A 15,148-nucleotide genomic window follows, 5' to 3' on the forward strand; every position below is an offset into this window, starting at 1 on the left:
CAAATACACTATAAAATAAAAAAAAAGATATTTTTTATTGATTTAATAATACCGACACAAGCACTTAACATTCTTTCATATTTTTCCTCATACAATTATTACCTACTTATTACCTATTTACTCAGATACTCTACTTATTCCAATTCACATGAACAAAAATATTTAAGTAATTAGTAATTATCAATAAGTAAACAAATAAAATTGCATTTCAATAATTTTAATGTTGATAAAAAAAATTTAAATTTTGTTATTAACAAAAATATCCTTAAATAATTTAAAAATAAAAGAAAAATCTCTAAAATATTTTTTTTAAGTGGCAAACAATTTTTATATTTGACAGACTGCTTATGTATTTGATTCAGAATTTAATAAAAATATTTAGATAACTATTTAAAAAATACACACAAAAAATCAAATAAAATTTTGATTTCTATATTTTTTATTTTTTAAAAGTATTATTAGTTATTGACCAAAAAATCACAAAAAGATATATACCTAGCGAAAAATCACTAAATTTAAAGAATAAAAATATCTCATTTTTGTAATCATGCTTGCAAAAAATTACATCAAAATTCAATTTTTAAAATTTTTTTGAGAATACATATTTAATATTGAACATTTTTGTTGCATTTTTATATTATTTGAGGGTATTTTTGTCAACAATAAAATTATTCAGGTACATTTTTGTGGTTTACTCTTACCGAAATTCTTAAAATCAGACACTTTAGTCTTTTAGGTTTTAAATACTTAAAATAATTTTTAACGTTTATTTATGTTAGACAACGCAATCTCTCTTCGTTAGTCAACTAGGACGTGAAATCTTAACTAACGCTCCTAATCATTAAGTATCTACGTATGCAAACTGGACTAATAAAACTCTAGAATGAAATATGTAACATCTAAAATTTTTGAAATTAAATAATTAGTTATTTATGAGTTATTATATTATATTGAGATTTTATTTTTAAAAAAATTATTTTTAATAAAAATAATTAAATAAAATTTTATAATTATTGAAAATTTAATTTAATTATAACTTATTCTATTAATTTAAATTATCTAAAAGCATGACACATACTTTCTTTCATTGATTAGCTATGACACCTAATAAGATTTACATACTTTACGGCGGTTTTTGGAGCCGTTTTACGGTGGGTTTGAACTGTCGCAAAACATTTTACGGCAGTTAATTAACCACCAAAAGATGAGACACGGGCAAACGGTTAGCGGCGGTTTTTTTCAACCGCTGGAATAACCTCCGCGAAATGTGAATTAGTTTTGTGGCGGTTATTACCCGTTGTCATAAGAGAGTCAAAAATGATATTTCTAATTTTGCAGCAGTTTTCAACTGCCGCTAAATGTCAATAATTTGAAAAGAAAGCCGTTTTGTGGCGGGTGATAACCGCCGCTATATCAGAAAAATGAACAATATGATTGTTTTGCGGTTTCCTATTAAAATTTCAGGTTTTTTATTATTTTGCCTCTTTTAAAAACGTCTGTTTATTAAACTTTAATTTTTAAATTTTTAATTAATTTAAAAAAATTGTAACCAAGTAAAACAACCAAATAACATAACAAACCAAATTATATATATACAAACATAACATATATAATGAGATTGTCATAACATCATCCAAAATAAAGTAAGAATGCTTAACTTAAAGAAAATAAGCATAAATCACTAAACCAACTTAAATGCAAAAGTATCTAAGAACATTTATTGAAATTCAAAATTTCTGTTGCGGGTCGTGATTGCCAGATGAAGATGGCCCCGCGCGTGACGAGTCCAGTATACTGCCCATAAAAGCCAGCTCTGCAGCAACCTCGGTTGGCAAATTGCCTCCTTGCTGTTGGACTAGATATCCCAAGATCTTATGTATCGACTGTCTCTTTGCCTACTCTTCTTCTAGCTTAGCCGTCAATTCTGCAATTCTCCTCTCATACTCTTCATTGGGCTCTGCAGAACCCGACAGTTGTCCAGCAACATTACTAAAGACTTGGGTGGGACATGGTCCGGCACCTAAGGCATGAACTCGTCCTGGGTGCTCCTTTCTAAGAACTTGTGCTAGCAAATCATTTTGTGAAAGGTGCTTAGAGGATTCATCCTGCCTCTCAACATTCGCAATTGCTTCCTATAAATATACAATACATTGGAAAGCATGAGTTAACAGTAGCACGATATATACAGTAAGCTAAATTTAAAATTTTCAGACATGACTTACACTAACAACACGCGCATCAGAATGGATATACGAGCCATTTTTTTCTTATGAGTCATAATAAACAACTCTCCTCTACCAACGGGCCTTCCTTGCTCTTTCTCCTATATCATTGATATCAACACAATTATATAAACAACAATAACATATTCAGGAAGATTAATCAAAATCTTAATGCAAATAATTACTTATTACCACTTCGTCTTTTTTTTCTTGCCAATGTTTCGGAGCCCCCAGTATGTGTGTAAAGTTGCTTGCTCCGATTTAAAGCGTTTTGTTTACACTTTTTTATGAACAAATAACAGAACAAATATAAATGAGAAAGACATGTTGAATATAAAACGTAACGGGTGTAAAATATATACACATATATGTTTTGTGGAAATAATAAAGAATACCAAGGCTTACCTTTGTTTTTTCCTTCTGGCAATAGTTAAGGAACCGTTTCCATTCATTTTCTTCTATTCCTTTTTGGCAATGCTCAAGATTTTCCTCATAAGTCCTTGTTTCTTTGTAACACTTATGATACAAGTTGTGCCTTGTATCCTTCCAGTTCTTTCCTATCCTCTTCATAATTCCGCGCTTTATTTTTCCTCCGGCATCGTCCTCATAGTGAAAGACTCGCTGCAATTAGTTGACATTGTCATTAACCAAGACTAACTAACAAGCATAAGACTGATAATTTGAAGAATATCCACAACCATTATAGGCTAATTTAAATTGATAAAGTATGACACTCAAATCCAGTACAAGCAGTCGCAATTACGTATAAAATAGAAGTGCTGAAATAAACATGTGAAAAACGAAATTTGAAAATTTTATCAACCATATAATTTACCTATGCAAAAGATCTTACAAAAAAAACAGAAAACTAAAATTGCTTAAATTATTGAAGCTTAAAGATGAACCTTGATCATGTTGTATACATGTTCTTTCTTAACTTTGTTCACATGCTTCCAACTATCTGCATATATGGGGAACTAGGAATAATCTGCACCCAAACTCCCTAAGAAACTATTGAATAATCCAGCTGCCTGACTAATCGATTGCAGCTCTTTGTTAAATGGGAGTACTATCTTTGTATTGGAAGAAACTACTAGAAATAGGGTTTTTTCGGACAAATTTTGAGACGAAATTAAAATAAATTTCAAACAAATTAGAGACAAATTTTTTCTATCAAACAAAATTGGGACGAATTTTTTTTGTCCCAAAAAGCCTTGTTGCTAATTTACATTTTGTCTGAAATTTTGTCCGAATTTTTTTTCAAACGATTTTGTGACAGATTTCGAATAGGCATTTATCTGCTAGATTTCTAACTATTATGATGTATTTTAGACGAATTTTAGACAGATTAGCCAACATAAAGACAACGTATTTCAGACAAATTTCAAACATAAAAAATTCTTTTTAGACAAATTTCAAACAAAAAATATACTTTATTTCAGACAAATTTCTAACAAATTTAGTTAAATATTACAAATTTTTTTCTAACAAATTTTAGACAAATCAAATATTTCTTTTCAATTAAATTTCAGACAAATTTAATTTAAAAGAATTTACGTATTTGAAACAAATTTCATACAAAACAAAAAATTATTTTTGCACAAATTTTCTACAAATTTAATATAATAATTCAAACAATTTTCATACAAAATAATTTGCTATTTAATATATAAATATTTTAGAAAAAAATGTATTCGATTTGCTTTCTATTAAGACCATCATAATCATTTTTTTCATATTACATCATCAAAATTATAAACACATAATAAAGTCATGAAAAAGCCAATTACCATAAAAGAGTTAAAAAAATATTTATTATTAAAATACTTATCCATAAATGTAATCAAACCAAAATAAAAAAACAATTAAACTAAAACAAAAAAAGCCTTTAAAAAGGTCAAATATCATGAATAAAATCAAATGTACTAACTAATTCACCTAAAAATTCCTTAATCTAAATAAGAAAAAACATATACTCTAGATATCAATCACTCATGTTATCATCCTCATCATCACTAGACCTGTCCCAAGCTCATCATCCGTAAGAACAGACATGGTTGAAGGAAGTGGGAGATTCAACTTTTTATACAAAGCATGAAGTGTCTTTTCAGTAGAACTAATTATTTTCTGTTGAGCTTTTAGTTGACGTCCTTAATCCTTTAACTTATGCTCAGCATCATTCAACTTAACATTTTGCTCTTCATTGATCATTTATTGCTCCTTTGCCTTTTCTTTCCACATGTGAAGTTCTTGCTCAATATTAAGATTGTCTTTGGATGTCTCTGAGCAATTTCTGGAATCCAACTTTGAAGAGAGATCTAAACTAAAAGAACCTAAACCAAAAGCAGCTTTCTTTTTTTCCTTTGTCACAACTTTGTTCCAAATAGTGTAATCATCTGGTATATCTAGGCTTTCCTTAGATGCCTCAACATTTCCCTCATTATCCAAGGATAAAGCTACTTGAGAAAGTTCTGTCTTTCGCTTTTTGAATTCACCCTACAAAACTAATTCATTTTAATCACAACTAATTATGCCATGAACAAATACTAATATATAGTGAAAATTATTTTTGAAAACGACAAAAAAAGAACAAACTAGCATCACATACAATGACTTTTTCAGATCTTTCATCAATCCAACTTTTGTCCTTTTTGGTGTTGCATTTAGTGTAAACCTCCTCTAGAGAAGGTTTTACTCCCGTAGCTTTCTCCTATAATATAATAGTTTTAATCGATAGGAAAGATAAAAGAATAAGAAAATATTGCACATAATAAGAATAAGACTAAAATTAAACTATTTTTATCTTACCATTCTGCATGCATGTTCACCCACAGATATGGAACCACCAGTATGCATGAAACTTCCAGCATTTGATGCTCGATTCACAGTATTTGCTGCTGACCAGTTCTTAAAATGCGGATCTGTAGCCCAATAATGTAATAGTTGACGCCAAACGGGTTCAGGATTATATTTTGGTACATTGTTAGGGTCTTTTGAATAATTGAGTCTCTCCTGATTCATCAACCCTCTTAATCGAGCACTCCCTTTAATCTAAAAAATTTGACGAATTTTTGCATTGTGTTGAAGTTCCCACATATAATATTTCTATAAAAGAAAACAAACATATACATTGAATTACCCACTATGTATAATATCAAAATAACAAAAAAAAATGATAATAAATACTTACCTTAAATTCAATAAACCACAAATCTCGCATTTGATCACTGGCATGTATCAATGTAGGGCAGAATTCTGAAAATTTACTTTTAATGGCAGTTGTTACATGACAAACAGCAGTACATGAATTAAACCTATAAGAAGATCAAATAATGAGTAATTACACATGTATTCACAATAAAAACAATATAGAGAGAACGTTAAAACACAAAAGTGATTGTTGTACTTACTCTTTGCTAAAAGCCCTTCTTGAGTGACAGGTTCACCTTCTTGAGTAAGAGATTCATCTTGATGATTTTCATCCGATGAGTGAGCATGATGTAAATTTCGTTCATTATTAAGAGCATTATCAAATGATTGAGGTTGGATAGGTGAACAGTATGGTGATTCAGTTGGTGATGGTGATGGTGATGGTGTATGATCGGCATGGGATGATAGTAAATTTCTCTTGAATTTTTGTGGTGGCTACGAAAAAGAGGGTGGTAATGCTGAAGGCTTTTTAGATACATGTGAAGGAACTGGAGCTCGTGATTTTGTAGGTTTATGGTGTGAAAGCTTAGTTTTGTGTGCACTAATCACCTCATTATTAACAGACTTTTGTACTTTAATTGACAAGTGTTTTTTATTTTTTTTAGAACCTGACATCTAAAACAACAAAGATTTATAAGATTCGTAAGACATTGCATTTAAATTTCAGTAACATGTACATCATCAAAAGAATTAAAATAATAACAATGTAAAATAATACTTAGCTACCAAAATAATCAATTAGGATGTAAGATAAAATGCTACTATGCTTTAATACTAAACTACTAATATATATGTACACATGAGCATTTTAAGAAGTTCATAGCAAGGATAATACTATATGTGTGAAAGGTGGAAACAAAAAATACTAGTAATTAATTTATCACTTATTCATGTTACTACTTAGTAATATCATTCTAACTCAATAATTTTCTCCTAGTTTCTCGTTTACCAATTCTAACAAGGCAGCAACATGGTTCATTTACAAGCAATCAATTCAACCAAAACAATAATCGCAACACAGACATAATCAAAGTAAATCCAACCATTAAACTATAATCACAATAATATCAATGATAATTATAATTCATAGTCAAAAACCAAAGTCAATTACATCAAATAATCACATAATAAAACGCTAGGTGTTTTAGCGATAAAATTCCAGTCATAAATACCTTTTTACTCTTTTTCTTCATAAGAATGCATGATTATGCCGTAGTCTTCACTAAAGTATGTGTGCGTGTAGCTTGTTACTAACTCCCTCTTTTCTAAAAAGAAGCCATACAAAGGATACAATCAAAAGGTTAACAAACTTAAATAATTCACGAAGGGGTTCACAACTCTTGAGATTGTATAAGGACCACACGTACCATATGACTAAAAAAAACAGACCACAGGCACCACTTCTTCAATTCCTATTAATTATTTGTTATTTATTTCCTATAAAAGCTTCTACAAGTAAAGACCACACGAAATCACTGACAATGGAAGGCTTCTAGAGCAGTTTCGACAATGGAAGGCTTCTAGAGAGAAAGAGCTGTTGCAAGTATGAGGCTTCCCCTTATTCTCATTTTGTTAATCAGCTCATGCAAATGATCAACAATATCTAAAGAAGATGAAAAATCACCAATTAATTTGTATTTCTAGATGAAACAATTATGTCTTTATCATTTGAATGTTTCTTTGTAAAAATAATAAACATCAATTTATGGTTGCTTTATAGTTCTCTAAAGCTTGCAAAAAGTACACATAAAAGTAGTTACGGGCCAAGGCCAGTATTCTTAGATTTTCACTACAGCAAATTTCAGAAAATTTATTAGTGTCCAAGCCATTTAATCTTTATAGTAGCTACAACATATAAATCAAATGCAAAGCATCACATAGGCATTCAATCAAACATGTGGTGTGTAATTCAGAAATTCATCATAATCAAGCAATTTTCAGTAGCATTCAATCCATAACAACCATTATTCTTAGATTTCCACTACATCAAATTTTAGGAAATTTATTAGTGTCCAAGCCATTTAATCTTTATAGTAGCTACAACATATAAATCAAATACAAAGCATCACATAGGCATTCAATCAAACATGTGGTGTGCAATTCAGAAATTCAGCATAATCAAGCAATTTTTAGCAGCATTCAATCCATAACATCCTCAACAAGCTAAACTTTTTAAACATTATCAAAATTGACATTGAAAACAGGAAAAGCATGCATAAATAAAAAGAAAAAAAACAAACCAAACTGGTAGAGGATGCACAAAAATTAGCAAGCAAATTAACAATGAACAAAGTTGATTAACAATCAAATTAAGAAGCCATTTAATCTTTATAATAGCTACAACATATAAATCAAATGCAACGTATCACATGGGCATTCAATCAAACATATGGTGTGCGGTTCATAAATTCAGCATAATCAAGCAATTTTTAGCAGCATTCAATCTATAACAGCCTCAACAAGCTAAATTTTTAAACATTATTGAAATTGACATTGAAAACAGAAAAAGCATGCATAAATAAAAAGAAAAAAAAAACAAATCAAGCTGGTAGAGGATGCACAAAAATTAGCAAGCAAATTAATAATGAACAAAGTTGAGTAACAATTGAATTAACAAGCCATTTAATCTTCTTAGTAGCTACAACATATAAATCAAATGCAAAGCATCACACAGGCATTCAATCAAACATGTGGTATGCAATTCAAAAATTCAGCATAATCAAGCAATTTTCAGCAGCATTCAATCCATAACGACCTCAACAAGCTAAACTTTTTAAACGTTATTGAAATTGACATTGAAAACAGAAAAAGTTTGCATAAATAAAAAGACAAAAATTCAAGCTGGCAGAGGATGCACAAAAATTAGCAAGCAAATTAACAATGAAAAAAATTGAGTAACAATCAAATTAAGAAGCCATTTAATCTTCATAGTAGCTACAACGTATAAATCAAATGCAAAGCATCACATAGGCATTCAATCAAACATGTAGTGTGCAATTCAGACATTCAGCATAATCAAGCAATTTTCAGTAGCATTCAATCCCTAACAGCCTCAACAAGCTAAACTTTTTAAACATTATTGAAATTGACATTGAAAGCAGGAAAAGCATGCATAAATAAAATGAAAAAAAAACAAATCAAGTTGACAGAGGATGCCCAAAAATTAGCAAGCAAATTAACAATGAATAAAGTTGAGTAACAATCGAATTAAAGCCATTTAATCTTTATAGTAGCTACAACATATAAATCAAATGCAAAGCATCACATAAGCATTCAATCAAACATGTGGTATGCAATTAAGAAATTCAGCATAATCAAGCAATTTTTAGCAGCATTCAATCTATAACAGCCTCAATAAGATAAACTTTTTAAACATTATTGAAATTCACATTGAAAACATAAAAAGCATGCATAAATAAAAAAGAAAAAAATAATTCAAGCTGGCAGAGGATGCACAAAAATTAGCAAACAAATTAACAATGCACAAAGTTGAGTAACAATCAAATTAACAAGCCATTTAATCTATATAGTAGCTTCAACTTATAAATCAAATGCAAAGCATCACATAGGCATTCAATCAAACATGTGGTATGCAATTCAGAAATTCAGCATAATCAAGCAATTTTCAGCAGCATTCAATCCATAACAGCCTCAACAAGCTAAACTTTTCAAACATTATTGAAATTGACATTGAAAACATAAAAAGCATGCATAAATAAAAAGAAAAAAAAACAAACCAAACTGGCAAAGGATGCACAAAAATTAGCAAGCAAATTAACAATGAACAAAGTTGAGTAACAATAAAATTAAGAAGCCATTTAATCTTTATAGTAGCTACAACATATAAATCAAATGCAAATCATCACATAGGCATTCAATCAAACATGTGGTGTGCAATTCAAAAATTCAGTATAATCAAGTAATTTTCAGCAGCATTCAATCCATAACAGCTTCAAGAAGCTAAACTTTTTAAACATTATTGAAATTGACATTGAAAACAGGAAAAATACGCATAAATAAAAAGAAAAAAAAAACAAATCAAACTGGTAGAAGATGCACAAAAATTAGCAAGCAAATTAACAATAAACAAAGTTGAGTAACAATCAAATTAAGAAGCCATTTAATCTTTATAGTAGCTACAACATATAAATCAAATGCAAAGCATCACACAGGTATTCAATCAAACATGTGGTGTGCAATTCAAAAATTCAGCATAATCAAGCAATTTTTAGCAGCATTCAATCCATAACAGCCTCAACAAGCTAAAGTTTTTAAACGTTATTGAAATTGACATTAAACATAGGAAAAGCATGCATAAATAAAAAGAAAAAAAACCAATTCAAGCTGGTAGAGGATGCACAAAAATTAGCAAGCAAATTAACAATGAACAAAGTTGAGTAAGAATCAAAATTAACAAGCCATTTAATCTCTATAGTAGCTACAACATATATATCAAATGCAAAGCATCACATAGGCATTCAAACAAACATGTGGTGTGCAATTCAGAAATTTAGCATAATTAAGCAATTTTCAACAGCATTCAATTCATAACAGCCTCAACAAGCTAAACTTTTTAAGCATTATTGAAATTGACATTGAAAACAGAAAAAGCATGCATAAATAAAAAGAAAAAAACCAATTCAAGCTAGCAGAGGATGCACAAAAATTAGCAAGCAAATTAACAATGAACAAAGGTGAGTAATAATCAAATTAACAAGCCATTTAATCTTTATAGTAGTTACAACATATTGAAGGATCTATCATTGAATCATATCTAATTGAGGAGATTTCTCACTTTTGTGAGTACTATTTTAACCAAACTAGCATTGTCGCAAAGCAAAATGATAAGAGTGATGATTCAATGCAACCAATTTTGTCTATTTTTAATTTGCCTGGTTGTTTGGCTGGTGAATGCAAGAGTCGTTATTTAGATGACAAAGAATTCAGTGCAGCCATGATTCATATACTAATAAATTGTGATAAAATTAAGCCATATATTGAGTGAGTATTTATCTTCCTATGTATATTCTTACTAATAATAATATTTTCTTATATTAATAATTTAAATTTTTTTGAAATTCATGTACTATAGTATTTTTGTGGACTTCATACGTCAAGGTCATATTACTTTAAGTGATGAACAAGTTGATTAATTTATTGAAGTGGATTTTGCAAAGTGGTTTAAAAATTATGTAAGTCAAGATATGATAGTCTTATTGTACACACATTTTTTGGTAGATGACATATTGTATTCTAATTTATTGGTTCTTATTTAATATAGGTTCATGATCCTTTAAATAATTTGACGAATTTGAATATTCATTCCTTGGCATGGGGTCCTTTGAGAATTGTTAAATGTTGGCCTATTCACAAAGTCAATGGCTTTAAGTTTCACACAAGATCTCACTCAACTGGAAAGTCAACTCAGAATTATGGAATATGTGTCAAAGGCATAGGTTACGGTGAATATGAAAATGATTTCTATGGATAGCTTGATGAAATTATTCGAGTTGAGTATACTGAGCTACCACTAAAAAAGAGTTGTACTATTTAAATGTGAATGGTTTGATCCCACAATTGGCAAGGGAACAAAGGTAAACAAAGAGTATGGAATCATACGTCGATTCGAAAGAATTGATGATATGGTAAATATGATCCATTTATCATTGCACATAAAGCAATCCAAGTATATTTTGTATCTCATCCAATGAGCAACACCAGAGAAAAAGCATAATAGTGATTTGTATTCAAGACTAAAGCAAGAGGTGAGATTGAGATTGAAACAACAGAAGATTTTGCATATCAAGAAGATGCCACAAATCAATCTAACAATCATATCTCAAATGATATTGACACTATTATTGATTTACTGGATACCAATAGTACAATATATGATGATGATGATGATGATGATGATGATGATGAGAAACTTGGGGATGAGAACGAGGATGAGGATGAAGACAAAGACGAGGATGAGAACAATGAGGACGAAGATCAAACTGAATAGTATGAAAAAGTGCACTATAAAATGTATTTATTTGTACTTTCTTTTTTTAATTTTTAATATACCTTAATCTTATATGAAAAAAAAGTATATGATTTTTTTATTTTACGTGATTTTTTTATTATTATTTATTATTTGCATTAGTTTTTTAGAAGATTGGATATAATTTATTTTTAAGTTTTTATATATGTGATTCTTTTAGATACAGTTTATCTTAAATTTGTTACAAAATTAAATTTTGAATTATTATAAAGTAAATAATTAAAAGAATAAATTAAAAAATAATAGACTAATTTAAAATAAAAATAATATTTTTACACTAAATTTTAAAATTTTTCAATAAACATTTAAAATTCGTTTGAAAACTGATGCACTTTCAAACAGAATTTACAAATGATATTATTTTCGTCCCAAATTTGTGGAAAAAAATTTTAGCTACTTCAAAGGCTTAGCTATAGTAAAAGCATGTAAGACTTATTATAGACAAATGTGAGATAGAATTAACATTTTTCAAAATGCATCCCAAATCTGTCTGAAGTTATTGCGCATATTCAGATAGAATACGGACGAATTATAGTTTTTGTCTGAAATGTGTTGCTAATCTGTATCCAAATTTTGGCGCCATCCAAAAAAAAATTGGTGCCAAAATTTGGGATAAAATTTAGACAAATTTAGGACAGAATATATTATTCCAATGTCTCCACTAAAAATTGTTCAACATTTGTCTCAAATTTGTCCGAAATGAAAAAGCATTCAGACGAAATAAATTTTGTTTGAAATTTTTGTCCGAAAAAACCCTATTTTTAGTAGTCGGGGAAACAGTTATCACGCTCAGCCCATAAACTTTTCTCACGACGTCCTCTACGAAGTGTATGGGAAACAAAATTACTATCTAATCATTGCACAAAAGGAAAATAGAAGTAAAGGACTTTAAAGATAACTGTTTACGAAAATAGGAGGAAAAAAGTTTACCGATAATAGTAACTTTCCAGAAATCTGTATCTTTGCGTTTCTCGTTGTTTTGTTGACCTTCGACTTCTTGGGCAGCAAACAAGTCGTCAATGTGGTCATCAAACGACGGAACTTCATCCGCCTACGGGTCGTAATCCTCATCCTCAAATTCATGATCAGCCACTTTCGCAGGATGCCGAGTCTCTATGCGTCCTGTGAGAGTTTGAGGGTCATCAGCACTGCTTGACTGCACTAGCCTTTGATCGTTGCGCGCTGCATGAAACGATTCATTAATATGGGATGCCAGAGCTCTATTAGCTGAGAACAAAATTGGAGGAGCTCTATCACGTGGTTGCTCACGTTATGTCTGAGCTCCTCTAGTCATGGACCCAACCTTAAGGCAATATAAAATCATTTAGAATTATATTTTTACAAAAAAGAATTAATATTGAGACTTAATTGAATTCATAAACTAGTAATTTTGCGACAAAAAATTTACAACATGGCTCAATGATATAATTGAAGGATATCTAACTTTCACATAAGGTTACGTCAAGAAATGTTAACCACAAACTCTTATCGTAGTCTCTTCAGTTTCGGCATTAGTTCTGACATCTTTCGGGGGTTCCCTATAATGTTGTACTGTGGTTTCCTAGGCATCCTTATAAACCTTGATAGAAAACAATATTACTAGACAAATGGCAAGCACAACTTAATGATACCCTTAATGCAAATAGAGAATACAAACTATACAGAAATATTAGGGAATAAAAAATTATGAATATCTATATGGAATACTGTAAGGCACATTACATGATAGTTCATGATAAATAGAATATTAGAATTTATTTTTTTTTAACATAATTTAAGTTTTTAATCAATCAAGTCTAAATAAATTAGTTTAATATAAAAAAATTAATTATATTTAATATTATTTCAAGTCTTATTATTTAACCTAATTAAATTTAGTTTATAAATAAATTTGAATGTTAATAAATTTTATAGTATATCAAATTATTTCTTGATCTGGTAAGTAAGAACACTTATATAAGTGAAAAGTTATATATTAACTTTGGAGATTAAATTTCAAATCCAATATTTACTTGGTTGGTCTCAGTTTCTTGTTGATGGATGTGGACAAGTTATATTGATGGATGTGGACAAATTGTAAGAAGTGGTTGTTTTGTGTAGCACAGTAGAAAAGATCTCTGACTCCTTAATTGTACTGTATACCAAAATGCATGAAGCTTGAGAACATATAGAAAGACAGTCTTATATTTAACATGCAATAGAAAAAAAATTCAAAGAGAAAGAGTTTAACTCATGTAAGGGTTTGAAAGGGAGAAGTCTCTCACCTGATGAGAATGACGTGCAGCTTAGGTGAGAGTTTGAGAGTTATAAAAAAATTGGGACGTATGGAGAAAACAGAAAATGCTTAGAATTAGGAGGAGATCACAACAATATTTGACCTATGGATTTAACATTAATCATTTCAAATATATTGTTTTAATTTTCAAATCACCTTAAATTTGTATTATGCAATGTATCCCTGTTCCTTTATTGTCGCCCCCAATCTCTTATGAAGTTACGGGATGAACTTAAAAAGGTTAACTATTGCTTCTTTAAAAAATTAAATTGAACCGCTTGCATAATTTATATGGATTTAAATTGTTAGGTTAACAAAAAAGTAGCGAATATCGGTTTAATTTCAAATGTTTGTTGAACTAATCAGTTATAAAAGTCTATGTTTCTCAAAAGTATATAAACGTGCCATTTCAATTAAATAAACTTTACTAATAAGCAATAAAATCAGTTTACACAAGTTCAGCACAAATTATTTCTGAAGCATCACTCACCTATCTGGTTCTCCTCTTTTTGTGTTTCTCTTTAAAGATTTATTTATATGCTACAATGAATTGTTCAAATTAAATTGTTTTGGTTTCACACGATGAATTTGTTTTTTCGTTTTTCAGTTTTTTGAAGGCCTTAATTTTTACACCAATAGACAATTATATGGATCTTCATCCAAGTAAGTAACATTGTTTTTCTGTGTCTCATGTATGTACTATTTGAAACCTCATTTTATACTTTTTCTAATTTCAGTCTAAATCATAAAACGTCCCTTGATAAATTAAATTTTTAACCGAAAAAAATACAACTAAAAAACATGTTCACAATAGCATATAAAAATTAACACAAATATTTCATAAAGAAGGCTTAAAAATTAACACAAATCATTCGCATATTAAATGTTCTAGCTTCAAAAATGAATCCACCAACAGCCACCAACCAACACAAAATCCAGATACTATAACGCCACTAACCTTTAATGGGGAGCAGGACAACGCAGAGATGAGGGCGATCGGCGATACGACAGCGACCGGGCGAAGTGGCAGAGAGCGGCGAGACGACAACGACTGGGCGAGACGGCGGTGAGGGGGTACACGACGGCGAGACGATGGGCCGACCAGCTCGAGGCCAAGGACAGACGAGACCTACGAAAGGTGACCGTGAAACCGTTGAAGCAATCAAACTAGGGGGTTTGAGGGGTTTGGTTTTTCAACTCGAAAATGGAGGTTCTATGAGTGATGAGACCAAAATTGAAAAAATTGAAATGAAGGGATTTTGGGGGGTAAGGGGAACGCGCTGTAGTTTTGGCCTTTGGATTTTATTTTTTTGGTTAGTTTATTAGTAAGTGTATTCATTGTGTTGTGGCTATGTTTTATTATATTGCCATTTCTATTGTTTATTGTGTTATGAA

General features: G+C 30.0%; 2 protein-coding genes across 2 annotated transcripts; one reads left to right on the forward strand and one right to left on the reverse strand.

The window, feature by feature from the left end:
- Positions 1-1,895: 1,895 nt before the first annotated feature.
- LOC110275752 (uncharacterized) lies at positions 1,896-4,277 on the reverse strand. The gene is made up of 4 exons (XM_021131989.1): positions 4,244-4,277; positions 3,128-3,183; positions 2,628-2,843; positions 1,896-2,132 (listed from the first exon to the last, which is right to left on the reverse strand). Exons 1-4 carry the CDS (start codon positions 4,275-4,277, stop codon positions 1,896-1,898), a joined length of 543 nt encoding a protein of 180 aa, XP_020987648.1.
- Positions 4,278-10,116: 5,839 nt separating this feature from the next.
- LOC107466425 (uncharacterized) lies at positions 10,117-14,924 on the forward strand. The gene is made up of 6 exons (XM_016085401.1): positions 10,117-10,126; positions 10,596-10,624; positions 10,714-10,894; positions 11,192-11,438; positions 14,361-14,416; positions 14,728-14,924. Exons 1-6 carry the CDS (start codon positions 10,117-10,119, stop codon positions 14,922-14,924), a joined length of 720 nt encoding a protein of 239 aa, XP_015940887.1.
- The last annotated feature ends 224 nt before the right edge of the window (positions 14,925-15,148 follow it).

The sequence above is a fragment of the Arachis duranensis genome, chromosome 9, assembly GCF_000817695.3.
Source record: "Arachis duranensis cultivar V14167 chromosome 9, aradu.V14167.gnm2.J7QH, whole genome shotgun sequence".
NCBI lineage: Eukaryota > Viridiplantae > Streptophyta > Magnoliopsida > Fabales > Fabaceae > Arachis > Arachis duranensis.

Bases quoted from the DNA above. Each gene is read 5' to 3' on its own strand.
- LOC110275752 (XM_021131989.1), bottom strand. From the start codon at position 4,277: ATGTCTGTTCTTACGGATGATGAGCTTGGGACAG. The intron at 3,184-4,243 runs GTCTAGTGATGA...CCATATATGCAG, and splicing joins GGATGATGAGCTTGGGACAG to ATAGTTGGAAGCATGTGAAC. The intron at 2,133-2,627 runs GTAAGCCTTGGT...GTATATTTATAG, and splicing joins GCCAGAAGGAAAAAACAAAG to GAAGCAATTGCGAATGTTGA.
- LOC107466425 (XM_016085401.1), top strand. The intron at 10,625-10,713 runs GTAAGTCAAGAT...TATTTAATATAG, and splicing joins CAAAGTGGTTTAAAAATTAT to GTTCATGATCCTTTAAATAA. The intron at 14,417-14,727 runs GTAAGTAACATT...AATGGGGAGCAG, and splicing joins TTATATGGATCTTCATCCAA to GACAACGCAGAGATGAGGGC.